Source organism: Colias croceus, chromosome 28, assembly GCF_905220415.1.
Source record: "Colias croceus chromosome 28, ilColCroc2.1".
NCBI classification, from domain to species: Eukaryota; Metazoa; Arthropoda; class Insecta; order Lepidoptera; family Pieridae; genus Colias; species Colias croceus.
The window spans coordinates 1573213-1596083 of record NC_059564.1 but is presented as its reverse complement, the minus strand read 5'-3'; the positions used below and the strand labels follow the sequence as shown (position 1 = coordinate 1596083).

The 22871-nt window shown below is 32.8% G+C and overlaps 2 protein-coding genes and 1 long non-coding RNA gene across 3 annotated transcripts in view; 2 read left to right on the top strand and 1 right to left on the bottom strand.

Annotated features, from left to right (window-relative positions):
- Positions 1-2340: 2340 nt before the first annotated feature.
- LOC123704084 lies at positions 2341-12005 on the top strand. The gene is made up of 7 exons (XM_045652352.1): positions 2341-2465; positions 3007-3178; positions 3861-3963; positions 4639-5075; positions 5714-5833; positions 11106-11204; positions 11822-12005. Exons 1-7 carry the CDS (start codon positions 2449-2451, stop codon positions 11954-11956), a joined length of 1083 nt encoding a protein of 360 aa, XP_045508308.1. The 5' UTR covers positions 2341-2448; the 3' UTR covers positions 11957-12005.
- Positions 12006-13877: 1872 nt separating this feature from the next.
- The window catches only part of LOC123703935, a 73807-nt gene continuing 64813 nt past the window's right edge, over positions 13878-22871 (bottom strand). The window contains exons 49-54 of the mRNA XM_045652145.1: positions 20402-20532; positions 19810-19913; positions 19182-19283; positions 18473-18572; positions 17965-18108; positions 13878-17346 (exon numbers count right to left, since the gene is read on the bottom strand). Of these exons, the coding sequence (XP_045508101.1) occupies positions 17205-17346; positions 17965-18108; positions 18473-18572; positions 19182-19283; positions 19810-19913; positions 20402-20532 (723 nt within the window). The 3' untranslated portion in view covers positions 13878-17204. The remainder of the gene's footprint in view (positions 17347-17964; positions 18109-18472; positions 18573-19181; positions 19284-19809; positions 19914-20401; positions 20533-22871) is intronic.
- LOC123704176 lies at positions 20672-21217 on the top strand. Its single transcript, XR_006753096.1, has 3 exons — positions 20672-20820; positions 20918-21059; positions 21137-21217. It is a non-coding gene; the product is annotated as an uncharacterized LOC123704176 (long non-coding RNA).

Genomic DNA, 22871 nt, shown 5'->3' with positions numbered 1-22871 from the left:
CTTCTACAGATTTATTATGTATATGTAGATAGCTATAAAAAATATTTTATTGAAAAAAAAAAACAAATGGAAATGAAATGAAATGAAAATAAGTTTATTATGGTCATATGAAAAAAAAAGATACAATTTATTTAAAAAGGAGCTTAAAAATATACGTACCTATGCCATAATTAGGCCAACCACTCAGTGTTCCATCACTGATTCAAATGGGTCAAAAGGACATTATTGTATCATCTAGAAAAATCGCACAGTCAATAAACGTGTAGAAATTTCACTAACCATGAATTTGTAAATTGAATTATACCCCTGTTTATCGCATTATTGCTAATATGTTGGTAATTTATTATATATATTTAGTATTTCACCTTTTTCAGTTTAGAGCTACAGGCGGTTATTATCTGTGTGTCTGCTGCGCTTTCACGGCTAAAGCGGTGAACCGATTTTGGTGTAATTCAGTATGGTGATAGAATTCAGACATAAAATAATGTATGAACGATATAACGATAGGAGATGAAATTGAAGACAAGAAGGAAATATAATATTATGGGCGAGCAAAGCAACAGAATGAAAGCTAGTAGTTCCTAAATACTAACTTTGATCTAAAAAAACTCATGAATTGGTTTCAGTGATTGCTACCAGGCTAAAAAAATGTCCACAAATCTGTATTTAAATACAAAGGTAATTAAGGTTATTACATATTTAACTAGAATGTACCTTTATGTTGGCAATAGACAACCAGTTTTCGGGAAAAATAATATTTTTTAAATAAGTATACGTAAGTAAGTCTTTGGGCAATAAAATTCTAGCCAACAGTAAAATATTACCTATTTATTAATATTGACTGACCGGTTGGCTTGGTTGGTAGTGGCCCTGCCTTCCAAGCCAGAGGTCGTGGGTTCGATTCCCACCCGGGGCAAATATTTGTGTGATGAACATAGATGTTTGCTCTGTGTCTGGGTGTTAATTATCTATATAAGTATTTATTTAAAATTATATATTATATATGTTTATCAGCCATCTGGTTTCCATAACACAAGCGAAAGCTTAGTATAGGATCAGGTCGTGCCGTGTGTGAAAATTGTCCTGAAATATTTATTATTATTATTTATTATTTACGCTGAATTTAAATGCTGAATAAAAGAACTGATATTTTCATGTTTTATTTATCTTAAATTCGTTCCCATACTTCTGTCAGTCACGATTTTACGATGGGTAATGAGTATATTTCAAAACTCACGACTGAAGAGATTGCATGAGTACATGGGTATACCTGCATTTTGTGCTATTTATCAAGCTTGGTGCTTCTTTCCACGATTTTGTAAACGTTATCATGGTTACCACAGACTAAAATAATTAGTCTGCAAAGGCATTTGAACACATTTGAATCATTTGATAAATGTAAAATGAATTGTAGCCAATCGCATGGTTCAATAATATAACCAAATATAGGTAACATTTTTTTATCGGCCTAGTCTAGACAGGCAAAGATATTGAAAAGTTAAGTAAGTATGGTTTTATTAAGTCTTCTTGGACACGTAGAAAGTAGGAAAAATTATTACATTTTAGAACAAAATACGTATTTTATACCATCGATAATTATTACTGTTTATATGGTAATTACAAGTTCAAATAAAAAAACTCATTCCCACGTCGATTCACTATGTATGGAGGACTCTATGCATAAGTACTTATTTCATGTGAAAAAAAACTGGGCACAGGGCAAGGTTTAAGCGAGTAAACGGCGACGGATATATTTATTTAGATACATTTTTAAAGAGAATAAGAACTTTAGAACTTGTATTGCCTAAAAAACCATCAGCCAAGTTTCTTCTCGCACGGCTCACTGTTTTTGAACAAGCTAAGTAGTTTAACGGATATGTTCAAGCGGTATGTTAATTTGTATCTATGGGTACAGGAAGAAAATAAATGGACACGTCATCATGAGTTAGCTTGGGAAAATGCCGGAAGTGAATTCCATTCCTAACTAGATTACATCAAAAGGCCACGCATATCGTGCGGAGATGAAGAATGTTGAAGCCATAAAATGTACTAATAAGGACGTCATTATAATAGGTAATAGCGTAGACTTTTTGATACAAATCATTACATATTGACTTCAGTAATTATTATTTTAAAGTTACTTATATTGAATATTTCTAATAAGCAGGATTTTGATTTAAAATGAAGCTATTCAATTAAAGCTCAGTAAAAAAATTTTATATGGCAACGTTTTTTGTCAATCTGTGATGTCAATTGTCAATGTCAGAATAGGATTGTCACGAAAAAAAGTACCTAGAAAAAAGTAGAAATTGATTACTGTATTTAATTTAATTATATTTTAAATATAATAATTTAATATTACCACACTGTGTGTGTGTAATCTAGTTACTTTTTGTTAAATCAAAGATATACATGTGTATATATTTATTTTAACCTCAAAATTTTCACATGGCGGTCTTAACCAGGTAAAAATACATTTTGCATTTCCTAATTTTGTGAGTGAAAACTTATAAGAATATTTTCAATATTGCTTAACAAAAACAGAAATTCGCGTATTAAAAGCTACAGCTGCATTTTATTTTATAGTTCGATTTCATTAAATTTGATTCGAAAATTAAATTTCTCGCGTTCATTCTCGTTTCTACTAAAAGGGCAAATTAATTTAGCATATCCCGGAATATATACTTTAAAGGTCAAAAATCTTTTAAAGTTTTATAATTTAGAAGATATTTGAAGGGAAGGTTAATAAGCATTTCAATATTTTATTAAATGCCCCTAATTTTTTTAACTTGATGTTTATGTTTACATGCCTACATGTTTATGTTTTTTCTCCATGAGAACCATCCTCGTACTTCAAGGAATGTTATAAAAAAAAGAATTAATTAAATTGGTTCAGCTGTTCTTGAGATTTGTGCTTATTAACACATTCGATGATTCCTTTGATTATATACCTAGATTTTAACAAACACTGTATTACCGCATTTAACAAATTATTTTCTATTTCAGTATGGATGAACAAAATGAAGTTGTTTCAAACAAAAGGAAGCTTGGTTCCGATTCAAATCCCAAGTCCAAACAAAAAAAGGGGAAGAAAGCAAAATTAGCTGATAAAAATATAGAGAAAATTGAAGAAACAACACCAGCAGAGAGTGTGGAAAGTGTAGAAACACAACCACAGGTAAAAAATTAATATTTCTTTTTTACATCATAAATTATAAAGATACATAATTACAATATACATAATACAGTACAGGTAATTGTTTGAAAATTTTTAAACCTTCGCACATCCTACGCACGTTATTCGCGTGTAACTAAATCTGTATTTTATAGTAGGACACGTGAGAGATTAAAGAATAGAAATATGACACTGTAAGGCCCGGCGCAGTTATGGCGAAGCACTGCACAGCACATTTTTCATTGTCAAACTATAATCAACATTGTTCTCATTAAAATAAAAATTTTCAGCTCATTTTTCATTGTCAAACTATTTGATAATAGTTTAAAAAGGAAAAATGTGCTTCGCCATATCTGCGCCGACCCTAAGGGAGAGTTTGAACCTTTTTATAGCATGAACTAGAAACTTGCATGTTTAACAGGTGTGATATTCACTAATTAGTATAAAAAAGTCACTTTCTCCGGCCCTATGTATGCTTAAATCTCAAAAACAACGCAACAAACTCTGATTCAGTTTTTTTAGTAGATAGAGTGATTCAAGAGTAAGGTTTTAGTATCTTATTGATTAGGCTAGACCAAAAGGGGGGAACGCTAGTGTGTAATAAAAGCGAGCTAGTATTTTTCATTTAAAAAAATATTTTATTTCTAAAATACTCTTTTACTCAAATCATTATTTTGTGTTCAAGGTGCAATTATCGCCAGAGGAGTTAGCAGAGAGATATCCAGTGTTAAATGATAAGGAACTAGTGAAGCGGTTTCTTGCTGTTCCCATGACAAACAATCAGAAAGGTAAGTTTTAATATACAGATTTTGTATGTATGAATGTTGGTTACTCATCACTACATATTAAACCAAGTCGCTTTCTCTGCCCTATGTCCCTATATCCCTTTGTATGCTTAAATCTTTAAAACTACGCAACGGATTTTGATGCGGCTTTTTTTAATAGATAGAGTGATTCAAGAGGAAGGTTTTAGTATATAACTAATTAGGTTTTAGACAAAGCGGGCGAAGCCGCGGGCGGTATGCTAGTAAAACCAAAAACTATTGGATAAATTTAAATTAACTTTTGTAGTACTGATATTTAAGAATCTGGATTTATTTCCGGGATTATAACCTATCCTATGAGTTAATCCAAGTTACTCTCTATCATGATTTCTTAGTCACCCAGAAATATTTAAACAACTAAGATTTAAATTTACTCATATTTAATAGCTGTAGTGAAATATTGTTAAATTTTATTATTGACTAGCTGTTCCCCGCGGTTTCACCCGCATTGCTTCGCTCCTGTTGGTCTTAGCGTGATGATATAATATAGCCTATAGCCTTCCTCGATAAATGGGCTATCTAACACCGAAAGAATTTTTCAAATCGGACCAGTAGTTCCCGAGATTAGCGCGTTCAAACAAACAAACAAACTCTTCAGCTTTATAATATTAGTATAGATATAATCTTTTTTTTTTCTAGGTAGAATTCGCCAAGCCTTAAGGCAAGGAGTTAAAGGAGCAAATGATGCATTAGTTCCTGACGCAATATATGGCAAAATGCAAGCCATAATAAAACAAACAGAAAATTTAACAGAATCTGACTTGAGAAAACTGAGAATATTATACAATATGTTAAACAACGCAACAACAACAAAAACTGCGCCAAATAATACGGAAAAAAAGAAAAAGAAGAAAAATAAAAAGGCGGGGAAGAAGGACAAGCAGGCCACAGATAACGAAATAAAAGTTGACAGCACAGATAATGCTATAGAAAATGACACAACAAAGAGTACAGATAAAAAAGATGTTGAAAAATCTGATGATAAAAATGGCACAGATAAAAAAGAAAAAGTGAAAGGGCCAAAACGATATGTAGTGTTTGTTGGTAATTTAGTGCCAGATATTGAAAAAGAAAAGGTATGATATCCTTTGGTAGTGTTTTAATAAATACTTAGTTTAGCAGTATTATTTACTACTAGCTATGTTCCGCGGTTTCACCCGCGAGGCTCCGCTCCTGTTGGTCTTAGCGTGATGATATATAGCCTATATCCTACCTCGATAAATGGGCTATCTAACACCAAAATAATTTTTCGAATTGGACCAGTAGTTCCTGAGATTAACACGTTCAAACAAACAACACAGTAGTTATCATTTTATTCATGACTAGCTTTCCGCCGGCGGCTCCGCCCGCGGTTTCAAAGAAAAACTCGCATAGTTCCCATTCCCGTGGAATTTCCGGGATAAAACCTATCCTATATTACTCGTGGATAATGTAGCTTTCGAATGGTGAAAGAATTTTTAAAATCGGTCCAGTAGTTTATGAGCCTATTCATTACAATCAAACAAACAAACAAAGTTTTCCTCTTTATAATATTAGTGTAGATTATTTTTAATCGCTTGTTACTTATAGAACTGATCTATATATTCTTGCAACACTACATGTCTCATTTATTTAAATATCTATAGAATTGCATCACCTTACCTTAAATTTACACCAGTTTCATATAATATAATAATCAATATATGTAGGTATTAATTTTTATATAACATTTCAGTTGTTGTCACATTTCTCCGAGTTATCAGACCATATTGTGGATGTGAGATTACCAAAGCGAGAGGAAGGCAAGAAAAGCAGCATCGCTTATATTGAATTAAAAGATGAACATAGCTATGAGGTAAGTTAATAAATACTAATCTATACTAATATTATAAAGAGGAAAGGTTTGTATGTATGTATGTATGGTTTTCACGAATAAACTACTGCACCGATTTTGATGAAATTTGGCACAGATAATCTTTAGACCCTGAGAAAGATCATAAGCTACCTTTTATTGCGAAATATGTGCCACGGGCGAAGCCGGGGCGGACAGCTAGTATAGTATATTCTAGACTCTAGTGTTTGATTTTACGCGAGTATAGTACATTTTGTAATTAAAAGATTTTTAACGGATTTTATGGTCTCCCCGTGATCATGCTCGCTGAAAAAAGTCCCGAAAATAATATTATGAATAAATCGCGTTTAAAATCCGTTAAAAATCTTTAATTTCTAAATACTAACAACAAAATTTTGAATATAAGTTTGTTTGGTGGTAAATATAAGATTTATACCTATTATTTACTAATATACCTGTATTAAATTTATATTAAATGCAAAGTCTAGTATTAACATGTTGAGTTGACTGTTTTTCTTTCTTTCACATCATAAAGGACATCACTACATAGTATAAAACGAAGTCGCTTTCTCTGTCCCTATATAAGAAAAGAAAGAAAGAAAAAAAGCTTTATTGCCAACAAAAACTTAGACTATCCTATCTTAAAAGTAAACACATATTAGGCAATCGGAACAGACTCAGCCATGCTGTGGGCTAACACCCGAACAGCGATGATTTTCAGTCTGCCCGCGTATTTTACGAGGTCCTACCTTTATATACATACTAATAATAAAATTACATTTAAAACTGTAAAATCCTTATGTATGCTTATCTTTAAAACTACGCAACGGATTTTGGTTCGGTTTTTTTTTTTTTAATAAATAGAGTGATTCAAAAGGAAGGTTTTAGTATATCATTTATTATGTTTTAGACAAAGCGGGCGAAGCCGCGGGCGGAAAGCTAGTATTATAATATTTTTTTATATACTAGCTTCCTAAGTATCTCTGGACCCAAAAATCATACTACAAAATTGCACTGTTGCAACGTGAACGAAAGACAAATAGACAAACAAACTGTCGCATTTTTAGTTATATGTATAGTGTTTTAACATGTCTATGAAATAAGCTCAAAATCAAAATGAATCACACATTCAAAAAGTACGTCTAACTATCATATTTTATTTTTGGAGAAAAGTAAGGAAATTAAAACAAAATATTATTTTAATTTGTTTATTTTAAATAACTTTACAATGAAAACCAAATACAATATTGATTTAAAACTAGTACTTTACATTATTATTTTAAACTTAAATAACCACTTAAATACAATCCTCATTATACATAATTATTTCCTAATTTAAACATAAAATTATAAATGAATTAAGAGGCCGGCGGACGACAATTTTTCCATACAAACGTAATACCAAAATAATTTTCAGTTTGAGCATATTTCCACTTTATTGTGCTGTTATTCGGAATAAGACAGTATTTATCTAGGTTCCCATATTATTTTTATTGCAAAATACTTAAATACAACGAATTGTAAACGATTTGTATTTCTCACATTTTTAAAGTATAAATGATATGTTTTCTACTCATCCATTCTGTAATAAAAACGGCAATATTCTTAATGTAATGTAATTCGAAACATGGTTTACATTGTTAAGTTACACAATATGCATAAAAAATTGGAAAAGCATTGAGTTTTCATTCATCGTTTTTGGTATTACGGCACACGTTCAAATTAATCACAAATTTTCATCGGTCGTCGTGCTGTCGCATCAAGCACAATATACAGATACATACAGTAAACTTCATAGTATAGAAAAAAGTTTGTATGTGTTGGTAATATTTTCGATGTGTGAAAACCACGTCACCACTTTGTCAAGCACAAGCCTGTCAAACTATTTTCTTTTTCATCCTAAAACAAAAAGGTGGAGGTTCTATGCTCGTATAATAATAATTTTAATTTATTTTTGCATATTTTGTGTTTTTAAGTTTAATTTAATTTATCGTTTTAAATATAATTAAGTAGGTATACCTAAATACAAGTATTGTTAATTCTGGTTTAAAATAATTAATTATTTTAATTAAAATAATTTGCGCCTGTAATCACTACATATATTAGCAACATAATAAATTTTCTAGTGTATCAATTTTTTTTTCTACGAATTTATTTAGGTAGCTCAGTCGGCCGCGAAAATCCCAATATTTTAAATATTTTTTTAAAAATCGTGTTTTTAAAATAAAACTCTGAGTGTTCTACTCGTGTAAAGAGAAGCTCCAAAGGATGTCACTTTTTTGCGCCTAAAAGTAAAAACATATAGTGCATTGTGCGTGCGTATTTTTTGCCAATTGTATTGTAATATTTCTGACTAGCTTCCACCCGCGTCTCCATCCGCGCGGATGTCGGTCTTCGCGTGGATGGTTTATTTCTCCATTTTGAGTTACTCTGACAATGACATCTTATAAAAAAAAGAATCCACTGCGAGTAACGCAACGTGTGTTCGCGGTTCTACAGAACAACGTCTATGGATAAAACTGAAAAATTAAGATTATTTTTTTCCACGTGTTATTCCAGGATAAAAAGTATCTAAAAGTATATATTGTATGCCCAGGATAATAAAGTATAATTATTATGCCAAGTTTCATCGAAATCGAACTGTTAGTTTTCACGTGATGTCAGCATACAGACAGACAGACAGACGGACAGACAAAAATTTTTTTAATCACATATTTGGGTTTGGTATCGATCCAGTAACACCCCCTGCTATTTACTTTTTCGATATTTTCAATGTACAGAATTTACCCTTCTACAGATTTTTTTATTATATATATGTATAGAGTATAGATTATATTTGCGAAAAAAATGTACCCTGATTTTTACAGCTACATTTTTTTCTACAAAGCCTAGATGTTGAGATATTATTGAAGACTAGATTTTCGCCCGCGGCTTCGCCCGCGTTTGCAAAGGAAAACCCGCATAGTTCCCGTTCCCGTGGGATTTTCGGGATAAAAATCCTATGTGTTAATCTAAGTTACCCTCTATATGTGGGCTAAATTTCATTGTAATCGGTTCAGTAGTTTTTACGTGAAAGAGTAACAAACATCCATACATCCATACAAACTTTCGCATTTATAATATTACTAGTAGGATATAAGTGTTGTAGAGAAATTTCCTTAACCCTAGAACACTAACCTTATTTTTCAACGTTTAATACTAACCTTCGTCGTTTCGACTACGCTGTTTATTGGAGGGGATTTAGGGGTTTAATTAAAAAAATATATTTGTAGTTATGTTTTTATTTTAAGGACAATGTATTAATCTACATATAAAAATACTAAAATATTTATTTTAACATAGTTTTAATGCAAACAGTCATCAAAATGAGATCACAGTTTACACGCTTTATGAACATTCTTATATTTTTTGAAAAATTCCGTACATATAATATATACCTCTAAATTGCTCGAAATAAACTATTAATTACAAAAATAATATCTGGAAAATTAATTAAAAATATAATTTTGATAATAGCATAGGATCTAAAACATTTGTGACACACATCAAGTTTGTGTTCCCCACACAACGTTTTTTACACTTAGTGCATCTATTTTTGCTTTACGGAGAGACATATAGCATATATTATGTTTATTTTAGTTTGCTATGGAGGCACATTAGCAGTATTAGTTTGCTCAGTCTCATTTATAACTTTTACATTATTCCTTCCTGGCATGTTTAAAATTTATGTAATTGAGTCCCACAGAGTATCAGTAATGTCACCAGTTATTATACCTGAAAAACATTGAAGAGGATCTAAAATATCTTGAAAAAAGCGTACAGGCCCACGTGCTATGTATCTATGTTCTTTGAAGGTCTTCTGATTTGTGACCTTGACTGTTGTGATGACCATAATATGTGTTTTTCTTTCCCAAGAAGAATGGTACGCGATGGTCTTGTAATCGCTAGGATCAGCTGAAGTGCTAGGTTTCTCGTCTTCAATAGAACGTGGGGAGATGTATTACTACTTGCCTCATAATTTTGATCTGGAAATTGCTCTTTATTTACAGTAGAAACTTCATCATCACCCTCCGCTTCATGCCTCTTCAGCCTCAATGTGGTCTTCAGGCTTTCTCTCAGATGAATTTTCCTCATCGCTTTCAACTTCTAAAACTAACATATGAATCGCATCTAAAAAATAAAATAATAGGCACCATTATAAAAGATAAAATAACGTAATTTTAACTTAACTAAATAGTACGAAAAGTTACGTTAATACTAACCTTCGTCGATGTGACGAGCCATGGTTGCTGGAACAGCGCGTGTGGACCTTCCACGCACAAAGCACTACCGTCCATCGCTTGCGCAACGGGTTGGCTGAGATTAGCTGAAGTTAGAAAATCATACGGACGCGCGCGTAAAAGTTATAGCGATTTTTTTGGTGACGCGTCGTCGAATCGACGAAGGGTAGTAATCTAGGGTTAAAACGCATTGCTATTCTGCACATACACTTACGATTGCCCAAAGTTTGCTGCAAAAATAAATTAAATAAGAAACATTATATTCCTAAATAAAAAGAAATGCGTTTGTCAATATGAATGAATGGTACACTCACACAACTACACACTATTCACACAAATTCACGCGCGGCTTCGGCGGGAATTGTGCAACAGAGACAACAATATTCGAGCGTATTTTGCCTTCACTTCGAATTGCAGTTGGCAGCGGCCTCCGCCGGACTCTTAAGTAAAAGAAAACCTTAAAAACTACAATTAAATAACACAACGAGAACGATTACTTAAATGAATATCATTAGAACTAACAATTAAAAAAAGAGCGTGTGTCAGAAGTGAAACTTCTTTGGCAAGGCAAAGGTACCAAAATCGTCGCCTCACTCCATGACGTGACGGTATTGCCATGACGAGACCTTGAAATTTTACTCTCAACGCGCCTGAAGAAGTTTCACTTCAAAAAAGTTTATATTATATTTGTCTACAGTCTATAATACAATAATAAAAACAATTTATACTTACATACATAATTATCACTACATAGTACATATATATATAAAACAAAGTTGCTTTCTCTGTACCTATGTCCCTATGTATGCTTAAAACTACGCAGCGGATTTTAATGCAGTTTTTTTATATAGATTTCACTATTTTAGTATATAAGTAAGGAAGATTTTAGTATATAATTGATTAGGTTTTAGACAAAACGAACCAAGCAGCGGGTGGAAAGCTAGTTTGTTTATTAAAGTATCAAATTTATATTTAAAATTATGTTTTGTTCGCAGTTGGCCCTCTCGAAGCATCACACGATGTTGGACAACAAAAGAATAAACGTTTTGTACACGACGCAGAAGAATAGCAAGATAAGTAAAAGTGAGGCAAAGGTGAGATTATTATTTACTAGATTTTCGTATAAAAGTAGTCTGTTTTTTCTCAAGTTGTAATTTATTTATGTATCAAATTTCATCAAAATCAATCACCGGATCAGACGTAAAAACATACAGACAGACATCTATTTTTGTAGATATTTGTAATACAGTATAATATTATATTTATATGTACTAATATTATAAAGTGCATGTTTGTTTGTATGAACGCGCTGATCTCAGGAACTACTCCGAGGGTCAAGGGTCCGATTTGAGAAATTCTTTCGGTGTTAGATAGCCCATTTATCGAGGAAGGCTATACTCTATATATCATCACGCTAAGACCAACAGGATCGGAGCCATGCGGGTGAAACCGCGGGAAACAGCTAAGCTTTTATATAAAGGACTATGAAATTTTTCAAAATCGGTTCAATCGTTCTAAAATTATTAATTATAAATCTGCAACATTCCCTTAAATAATATATTTTTATGTAATGATAATCCTCTCATAATATCTTAAAGCAAAATGTAAAAAGAAACAGTTTTTTTTTTATCACTTTTTTGTTAACTACACTCACTAGTACATAAAAAATTAAAATATCATTAAAATTAACAATTATTTCCTTTATTTTCAGAGTACAGCAGCAAAACTGGTAGCGCTACAGAAATCGGGAAAACTCATCGGAAGTGTCGCCGTCAATAAAAAGAGGACTTATCGGAGAAATAAGGCAAAAAGAGCGATAGCCAAAGCCGCGGCGGAGTCGGGTTAACTATATGTGTATAGGATTTATATGAAATAAATTATATTATAATGTAAAATTTGTTTTATTTTGTATAAACAAAGTCGCTTTCTATGTGCCTATGCTTAAATCTTTAAAACTACGCAATTTTGATGCGATTTTTTAAATAGAGTGATTCAAGAGGAAGGTTTTAATATACTATAATTTGTTAGGTTTTAGACAAAGCGGGTGAAGCTGTGGTCGGAAAGCTTTCTTATAAAACAGAAAGTCTCTTTAAAATTGAAACCTTTTCAACCGCCTCATCAAAATAAATTCCCATAGGAATGAGATCACTTTAGCCTTAACTATCTCTAGACAAAAAAATGAATAATCGTTCAGATCATCATCAGATGTGAAAAATCCAATTGCATTCATATATCTAGTGTTAGGTCTAAAGCTGGCGATAAAAATATTATGATGACGATATGTTCATAATTCAAGAATTAAACAGAAAATTCAGCAACAAAGCTAAATCATAAGGCCGTGCGCAGACGACAGACTATCCGTGACGCACTTTTTAGTCTGTCAAAATAGAACCTATGAAATTATATGCAGTAACGCACACGACGCGCAAAAAGTCCGGCGCACAAAAAATCCGTGTAATTCGGGCAGATCGCACCGCGCCGCTCCGCACAAAAAGTCTGTGAAAAAAATAGAACGTTTGCTTCAACAAGCGCTAACGCAGACGGCGCACACTTTAGTCGGCAATCTGCAATTGCTAGGGACGTACGCACGCGATCTATTATCATGCCAGAGGTCGATTTTTCTGCCGACAAAATGATCGAAGATGTGCGTCGTGTGCGTTGAGTCTGTGAAAAATCCGCGACCGACTTTTTGCGCGTCATGCAGACTTTTTGTGCGCCGCAGACTCGATCGCACAAAAAGTGTGCCGTCTGCGCCGGGCCTAACGCATTGCGATATTAATTATTCTATAAAAAATCTATATCGCAAATTGTCAAAAGCCACTACAAGAATTTCGCTAAAGTGATTTTTCTTGAGCCAATGCCTATCGCATGATAGATAATTTTGTGTTAACGTATTCTATATTAGTAGGCAAACCGACCAAGGCATGGGTATACTATATTATATAAAACATTAGGTATTTATGTAGACCAAATTTCAGGTGCCAGGTGAAGTCATGAACATGGTACACAACAATCATGGTAGCATACAGTTTTGTAATGGTATCATCGAGTTATCAGATGAATACAGCCTACTTTATCTTATGACACTAACTAACTAAAAGAAACTCTGTTATGCTTAGACCAATTTTTTTAATAACGTGTACCTACTACGGTAGTGGGATTTTGATACGCATTACGTAGTAATGTTATTAGTATTTTTTTTATTATATTAGGCGTCACTAGATGGCGCTGTGCTACTTCGAAAATTTATTTTGTTTGGATTGCATTTTACAGTACTATCATTACTTATTTGTTTATTTCGGCACTAGATGAACATTTCATTCGATGTTTTGTTTTAAAATACTATTACTACATGTTGCAGTATTGTTCCATAAACTAGATTTGTTTGTTTTGGCACTCGATGGCGCTGTTAGTACTGATGCATGAATAAACTAATGTTCAATACCTATGCGAAAATAAAAATTAGTAGTCAAATGTTGTGAAATCTATAAGTACTGTTTTATAATAAATCTAGTTCTGGTTTTTCGTGAGTGTTCTTTGAACTACATTATGCTCTTCTAATGTGTTTGTTTCTTTCGGTTTGAAATTTGAAGGGTTTAGGGTTTGAAGCGATACTATTGGTTATTTACAAACACATTTCTCGCACATTATTGATGGAAAAGCAGCCTTAACGTGTATAAAAGTGTAGTGAAAATGAAATGTTAGTTTCTGACTAATCTTATTGGTCTAGATTAAGTGCAAGGTGAGATAAAAAAAAAACAACAAGAGAGTGCTTCAAAAATTATTTATTTTATTCGTATATATAATTTATATATCCATTTATAGTTAAAATCAACCGATTCACACAACATATAAACTATTCATCACGAACGCCCGACGGACGATACACCAAAATATGTTTTGCATTTTTACTGGCAGTATTAAAAAAACATATATTGGCAAAGGCTACTAACTACAGATTATCAATAATTTATCGAGGCTATTTTGTATCTGTCAACCACAGAGTATAATAAAAAAGCTGCGTATTAAGTAGACATAATAATTAATACTTTAAAATACTATTTCAACACGTTTGTGCCGTAGGAATGACGTATAACTAAAAATTAATCTATTATACAGTGTTCCCTTATGACATGCAGGAATATTGTTTTCGTAAATCAATCAATCGATAATGTCCTGCAAGTGGCGAATTTAGAAAATAAGTACTAATAATTTGGAATCACAAAATAAATAAAACTTACATGTACAAAGAAAATGACTCGCATATTCGAAAATTTTACAAATAATGAATTTTACGACTAACGTCTAAAAGCATAAACAAGTTTTTCGTTAAAACCTAAACAAAATCAAAACGTAAAACCAAAAGATTCTCTTTAATTTTACAAATAGGTAAAATATTCGAGACTAAAAAAATAAAACATTAAATTTTACAAATGGATGATGTATAACCATTTGAAATCTATCGAAATCTTTTCTACGCTACAACCAATTTTTCCTGTACACCATATTATTAAAATTTTACATCAAATTCTAAAATTGGAAATAACATGAAATAGACTACACATAATTAGGTATTTATTGAAATAAAAAACACATACGAAGTCATTTTAATATGTAATTTAAGAGCGTATTTAGAAACTATTAAAGAATCATCTATAGAAAACTTAACGTTATAAGAAGTATCAAATATGTAGTCTATTTCATTGCTTTCTACCAGAGCCAATAATCTATCGCACTGCGTACAGGCTCCATTTAATCTAAACATTATATTTTATAATTATTTGCACTTAAACATTATACAAATAAAACATTCCATTATGAAAATACACAAAAAACCCTTCACTTTTGGCGCGCATTTCAATGACAGCTTCTTTTTCTTTTTAATTTTATTTTTTTAATAAAATTTACAAACTGGCCAGAAATTCAAATTGAGAACGCGAGTATTCGAATACTGCTTCGTTGCTGTTGCAAAATTAAAAAAAAAAATCGAATGTCAATTAACGTTCTATATTATCTATGCTTAAAAATATATCTCAAACTAATACTTTTTTAACTTACTCTACGCTATGTACACCAGCTACATTTAGATACAATAACAATCGTAGTGTGCGTGGATTTAATTACATTTTATATGTAATTAATTTTAAATTGAGATTCGTTTTGTCGCGTCCTTGTTCTAAAATCTTTTTTTTTTTGCAATAAAATCAAATGTCACATCTGGAATGTAGATTAAAAATAGTTCATACTATTATTGCTTTAATGAACAATAAAATTGTTATTGAAATAAATTGCCATTTAAAATTAATTTGTTAACTAAATAAAAATATAAATTAAGTATATCTAAGTTCGATGCTGAATGCAGTATGGCCGGATGGCGTAAATAATTCTGAACATAATATGTATTATATGCTTCACAATTAGAAAATTACATTTATTGTTGACTATTTAATTCAACAATTATAATAATCAATTTTTCACGAAATTGACAAATTATTTGACGGACTTTTTCTGTTTTAAGCGGGCTATTCGCATATCTGCAGCAGGGGCAATATTGAAACAATCTCGGTCGGAGCAATTTCAGTTGTTCTCTAAATTTGCCCCTGCTTGCCTATAAACATCACAATCAAGGAGCCAATTAAGTGTGCAATTCCAATATTGCCCCTGCTGCAGGTACGTGAGTAGCCGGCATTAGGAATTTTTGAGTTAAACTGACTGACTTTAATTGAATTGTCACATTTTATCAATATCTTAATAACAACATTTACTCGTTTAACATTGAGTCATTACAACAAGTTGTTAGGTTCATAATTTAGTATACAAAAAGTCGACCAACAAATCTCGTAACAAGTTGGTCGACTATTTCAAATATTGGATTAGTTGTGCAACCAGTTGTAGATTACAATTGTATTTAGGAATGTTAAAAATAGTATTATTTTATTGTGACACAATTTTTGGCATAGTTATATATTAATTATCTTTTTTTTATTCAATCAAATCAATTAACAACTCATTTTTCGTTGAATATTCAATGAAAAACACCATTTATGCAACATTATTTTACATTCAACACTGTAAAATAATAATGAAGACAAGGTAAAAATATTACAAGTTTACGAATTATATAGTCGCTCATCTCTCCAATATATTTAGTCAACATTTAGTCAACAAATCGTACAACTAGTTGCTTAAAGTCGTATATTTCCATTCATTTCTAAACTGAATAATTTTTCTTTTCTGAGTTAGATTATTAAGATTTATATTTTTTTTACATGGTGGCAAATAAAACGCTTTCTATTTCTATTTCTAATAAAATAATATAAAAATACAAAAGTCATCACTATAGCTCAATATTTTTAAATACCTATTGACCAATTAAATTACTATAGAAAACACTTTCCATTTATGTATTATTCAGAAAAAAAAACCCGGTTGCACAACTATTTCGACATCAATCAATCAGAAATAAATCAATCAACCAATTATAAATTGATTGATCTATTTAGTACAAGCTGTTAAGAAACCATTGCTATTATTAAATCTAGCAACAAATCTGGCAACTAGTTGACCGACGAGTTTGTCAACAAATCTAGCGACAAATTGACAACTGTTCATAATTTGTCGATATAAAATGTAGTTTTTTCATTATATTATATAGACTTAATGTAGACTACATTCGACACAACGATCAATCTTGCAACAAATCGTCCAACAGATCGTTTTTTATGTTATTCTATGTCCAGTCCGTAAACAAGTGTCACTTCTATTCACAATTTCCCGGTAAATCTTTTATTAAATGTGGCCCTATGACCCTTTCCATATATATTCCGATTATCACATCTAGCCTCTCAACAAATCGTCCAACAAGTTGCACTTTTACTTCTGTTGACTACTAAAAGTTGTTGTTTTGCAAAATTGTTCAACAAATCCGTCAACAAATTGTCCAACAGATCCATCCGTACATTAAATAGTCCATAGCAAAATTCCCTCGCAGATCAATCATAATAATAGTGTTCTTCTTAACAAATCTTGCAACAAATCCGCCAACAAATCGTCCAACTAGTATCACTTCCTTACAAATTCCCCCACAAATCGCTTCAAATCTGCGCCCAGCGTGTTTCAAAGAAATGTCTCATAGCGTGTCCAGCTCTACCAACTGGACTGTCGTCTTCGTTGAACACTTCGCAGTTGCTGAATATCAGCCGAACGTCCGCTGCGAACTCGTCCTTGCTTTTGTATCTGTGGAGAGATCGGAATAAAAAATAAATAACAGTTTGTGGTATTTTTTTTATTAATATAGAAGTGAGGTCCCATGTCCCCTAGTGGGGTAAGGGGCAGATGCATTATATATCTATTTCACCAATCAATTTTCTTTAGGGACAAGTACTGTAGGTGATCAGCCTTCTATGTCCTACCAGACCTAGATATTTTTTTTCTTCGTCTCCACCGGGAATCGAACCCAGGGTGAGCGTAGCAACGAGGGTGCACATAGGATTTACAGTTTACAATTTATTGATGCTTTCTTTATAGTCTAAACTCTAAATAATAACTTAGGTACATAATAATTCAGTAAGTAGGTCATGTATCGATAAAACGATTAAAATTTACTTCATGCCTTAATATTTTAATATATTAATTATATAGACCTACTAGCTTACCGCCCGCGGCTTCGCCCGCTTTCTCTAAAACAATTTGAGATTTAAACTATCCTATCTCTCAAGTTGGATCGAACTGCACATGGTGTGCGAATTTTATTATAATCGGTTTAGTGGTTTAGGAGTCCATTGAGGACAAACATTGTGACACGAGATTTATATATATTAAGATTTAATGTAGTTGTATTATAACAGAACTTACCCAGCCTCCTGCAATTTCCGTTTAATAGTGGACAAATCCATAGGATTTTTGATAACCTTCTTGTATTGAGGGAATTGTTTCGTGTTCACCGGTATTAGGAACGGCCAAGCGTGCTCGTGGCATTCCATTTCACAGAGGAGACTCCTGGATAAAGAATTAGTATTATTTTTACTTAATATTATAAAGCTGAAGAGTTTGTTTGTATGTTCTAATCTCAGGAACTACTGGTCCGATTTGAAAATTCTTTCCGTGTTAGATAGCCCATTTATGGAGGAAGGCAAGGAAATTTTTTTGAAAAAGTTTCACTTCTGATACGTGTGCTCAGTTTTATTTAATATTGCAAACGGGCAATTCTAATTCGTATTTGATTATGTATCTATAATTAATTTACTATTTGTTCACTCTTTCTTGTAATCAATATATTCATAATATAATAAATCAGTCAATAAAAAAGGTCTCAGAGAATAATTAATTTCATATTTTAGTCAATAATAAAAATAAGACTTACTTGCAAAACTGCAATTCCTTATTGTTTTGTTTCTTAGTGGAGTTTTTTTCCTTTTTGGATCGCGACAGTAATGGCACGTTCTCTGCTTCGTGATCTTCACCTGAATAATAACAATTAGTTATTTTTAAGTGTTTATTAAAAAATAAAAAAATGTGTGCATGTACTAGTGTACACACGTAAGAAGTGAAACTTCTTTATGACCTTATTTTTTCAAAAAATAATTTACTATATGCAACTTTACAGAAATACGTCGAATCACGCGTGGTAGGGATAAGAAAAAGATGGCGCGTAACGGAAAAATAACGAAAAAATGTTACACTAAATTTTTTTCCAACCCCGATAAAGAATTTTCACTTCAATAATTTTGATTAAAAAACTTGTCGTTTTGAAATATCTATAACGAGTATACAATAAAAGTCTACAAAAATGATGTTTGTTTGATGCGCTTGCTGAGTGGTAGAACATTCTAGAAGGTGGTAGAACATTCTAGAATGTGGCAGAACATTCCAGAAGGTTGTAGAACGTTCTGGAAGGTGGAAACACACCACCAACGTGATTTCCAACTACGAATTGTAACGTCCGTCGCTTTTATACAAGAAGCTATAGATACATGGAACATTCTAGAACCTTCTAGAACGTTGTAGAACATTCTAGAACATTGTAGAACATTCTAGAAGGTGGTAGAACGTTCTAGAAGGTGGTAACTTACCATCAACATGATCTGTATCATCATGAGGTAGAGCCCCATTTCCCGCCACGAATTGTAACGCGCGACGCTTTTCTGGCGGACCTTCGTCTGTTATTTCTGTTACTGAAAATAAATATATTTATATCATTAATGACGTACTTTTTAGAGAGATATTATAAACTTTTATGAAATAAGTAGTGAAAATAAACTATACTCGGGTCGTATTATACATATGTATAAGTGGATATAGTTGTTAATGACATGACGAAAATAACCAATTGAATTAGGTACCTAATGCAGTACCTTATCGTTAAATGCGATTCTTTTGAGAAAGGTTATTTAAATTCCTGTTAAAACAATAATATTTATTTATTATGAACTAGATACCGATTTCCGATCGCATACATAATATTTTATTTATTACTAGCTTTCCGCCCGCGGCTTCGTCCGCGTTTTCAAAGAAAATCCAGCATATTTCCGATTCCTTTTTATCTCTCTTTAAATCGTGGGATTTCCGGGATAAAAAGTTCAGCCACCTACATACCAAATTTCATTGTAATCGGTTCAGCAGTATTTGCATGAAAGAGAATTATTTTAACAAACATCCTCACAAACTTTCGCATTAATAATATTAGTAGAATTTATTTACCAGCATGTCCATTCTCATGTTCGCTTGGATGTGGTTCATCTCGTTCTGTGACTGTGGGAACACATTCTTCCGCTGTTGTAGATGTTGACGCGTGTGATGCCGGGCTGTGGAGTTGTATTCATATTAAAAATAAAATTATTTAATTATTTTTCATAAAGCAGAATATAGACTACTAGCTTTCCACCCGCGGCATCGCCCGCGCAGTGAAAGAAAAATCCGCATAGTTCCCGTTCCCGTGGGATTTCCGGGATAAAACCTATCCTTTGTCCTTTCTCGGGTATCAAAATATCTCTATACCCAATTTCATACAAATTGGTTCAGTAGCTAAGGCGTGATTGAGTAACTTCTGTGATTGAGTAACTTCTGTGATTGAGTAACTTCTGTGATTGAGTAACTTCTGTGATTGAGTAACTTCTGTTGAGTGACTTCTTAGGGGACATCCATTATTTACGTGAGGGAGAAGGAGAGAGAGGATCGAATCTCATTTAAGAACTTATTATTTTTTAGAAAATTTTCATAAAAACGTCTCACGTAATTAATGGACTGCCCCTAAGGGGGTATCCATTGAAACATTACCAAAACTAATTATTACCTTGGTACCATAGGTTCTATATCGGTGTGTGACGGTTCTCGATGTCGCGGATCACGCTTGGCCGGTTTTCGCGGCTTCTTAGCGGGTGCCCGGGATATACACGCTGCACAGTACCATTTGCCGCGGGGGTTCTAGAAATAATTCAGATATTAGTATTTTTGTATATTATTTATTATTTATTTATTTTAATTCTTTATTTAACACACACATAGGTACAGAAGATAAAAAAAAGAAAAGAGAAAAACATAAGATAGGTACACATAACTAGTGACGCGGAGTCTCACAGGCGTCGCGTGTTTTACAAATTCTCAGAATTGGTCACTTCCCCCCGCCTGCCGCGACCCCGCTTCTCAGTAGCCTCTGTTTTAGTGCTAAAACGATCGGGGAACGAGGCGGACTTGTCGTCGGTTGTAAAACACGTGAGTAAAAACACTTTCAAAATCTAAAGGAGTCTGTCAGGCTAAATGTCCCTAGTTGTCATACAAATGTTTTTTAAACCATTTTTTTGTTTTTCAGTGCAAAATGGCGGAAAATCAGAGGAAACGTAAATTGTCTGCCACAAATTCACAAACAAGACAAGTCCTGCGGTTAAACAGTCCATCGTTTGAAGAGGAGTTCAATGCCCTCATGCTAGCTTCAGACCAATCAGACAGCGAAGGTGATTGCGATGACTTTTTGATTTCCGAAAATGATTTTTTACAAAATCATGATAGTGATCAAGACGAATATTCCCAGGAGAGTCGGACCATTCGAGAAGACAGTAATGAGGAAGGTCAAATCACTTGTGAAGAAGTTAGCAGCGACAGTTCTGAAGACGAAGACTTTCAGAATTCTTTCAGAATTACGAATATAGGTTGCCGATAGAGGTGATTTTTTGAAGTCATTAGCCCGTTCGCTAGTGATACCACATATGCAAAGACGTGTCATCAGCAGTCAATTACCAAGGGAGTTACGACTAGTGATAAAGCGAGTTCTGGGGGATGATATGATCGAAGAAGGTGACCAAAGTCATGAGCCAAGTCAGGGTAAACGAAGAGCATGTAGGGTTTGTCCACCTAAACTACACAGAATGACAATTTACACGTGTGTCGGGTGTTCTAATCCCGTTTGCTTGCAATGTTCTCGCCCCCTGTGCAAAAATTGCCTGTGATTTATATAAAGTTGAGCGGTTGTCAAATTTTTTATATTTTTGTTTTCAGAAGTGCTGTTTTGTTCTTTCGTTTCTTTATTGATTAGATTTTAAGTAAAAAATGTTAAATTTCAAATGTTACTTGTGTTTTGTCAATTAAAAGGCTAAAATGGAGATCTCAAGTCAATTAAGGCTGAATAGTACTAGATAGAGTTAATGACTGTTTTTTCTTTAATTTTATAATAAAAGCTGATTGTATTTAGTTTTGTGTCTTTTATTACATACCGATGGTTAAATATCAACACAATTTTGATACGTACATATTACATTTTATGCCTAAAATTTACTTTGAAAGTAGTAGTCTGTCAGACGTCATGTCCCGTATAGTGTTATACATTTTTCACGTCACTGGTTAAAGGTTAAATAGGCGGCCTTATCGTTTTCAAGCGATCTCTTCCAGGCAACCTTTGGATAGGATTAGGTTTGATTTTAGATTGGATAGGATTATTATAATAAGATTTAGGGCTGATTTTTCAATCCTTGGTTAATACTTATTTGTCGAATAACGTACTAAACTACCATTTCACAAATGTATTCTTTGGCCGTATTTGACAGTTTACGGGTGACATTTTAATATTATCGTGTAATACTTTATGGGCGGATAAGTTTTAACTATGGATTGAAAAATCGGCCCTTAATAAATCTGTTATTGCAGACTTTTGGTAAGTAGTAAATATTATATACGTACTGAAATAATTTAGGTAATTTAAACATTGCTTTGAAATAAATTTTACAAATGTGTTTGCTTATTTAGGTGTGTGTTTGTTTGAACGCGCTACGGGACCTATTTGAAAAATTATTTCGGTGTTAGATAGCCCATTTATCGAGGAAGGCTATAGGCTATATATCATCTCGCTAAGACCAACAGGACAGGACTACTCCGGGTAAAACCGCGGAGCGTAGCTAGTGCGAAATAAAACGGTTACTTAAGACGTGTAGTTTTGTTTGTAGACGTATTATGTATGTACGTACGTATTATGTAAATTTATAAAGAACTAGCGGTCCGCCCCGGCTTCGCCCGTGGTACATATTTCGCAATAAAAAGTAGCCTATGTCCTTTCTCGGGTATCAAAATATCTCCATACCAAATTTCATGCAAATTGGTTCAGTAGTTTAGGCGTGATTGAGTAACAGACAGACAGACAGAGTTACTTTCGCATTTTAATATTAGTATGGATAGAAAAAATTCGATCACGAGGCGGGACTCGAACCCGCATCCTTTCGCACCATTCCGGGGCGGATGCCTCACCAACTCAGCCACTCACTTTTTTCTATTCTATA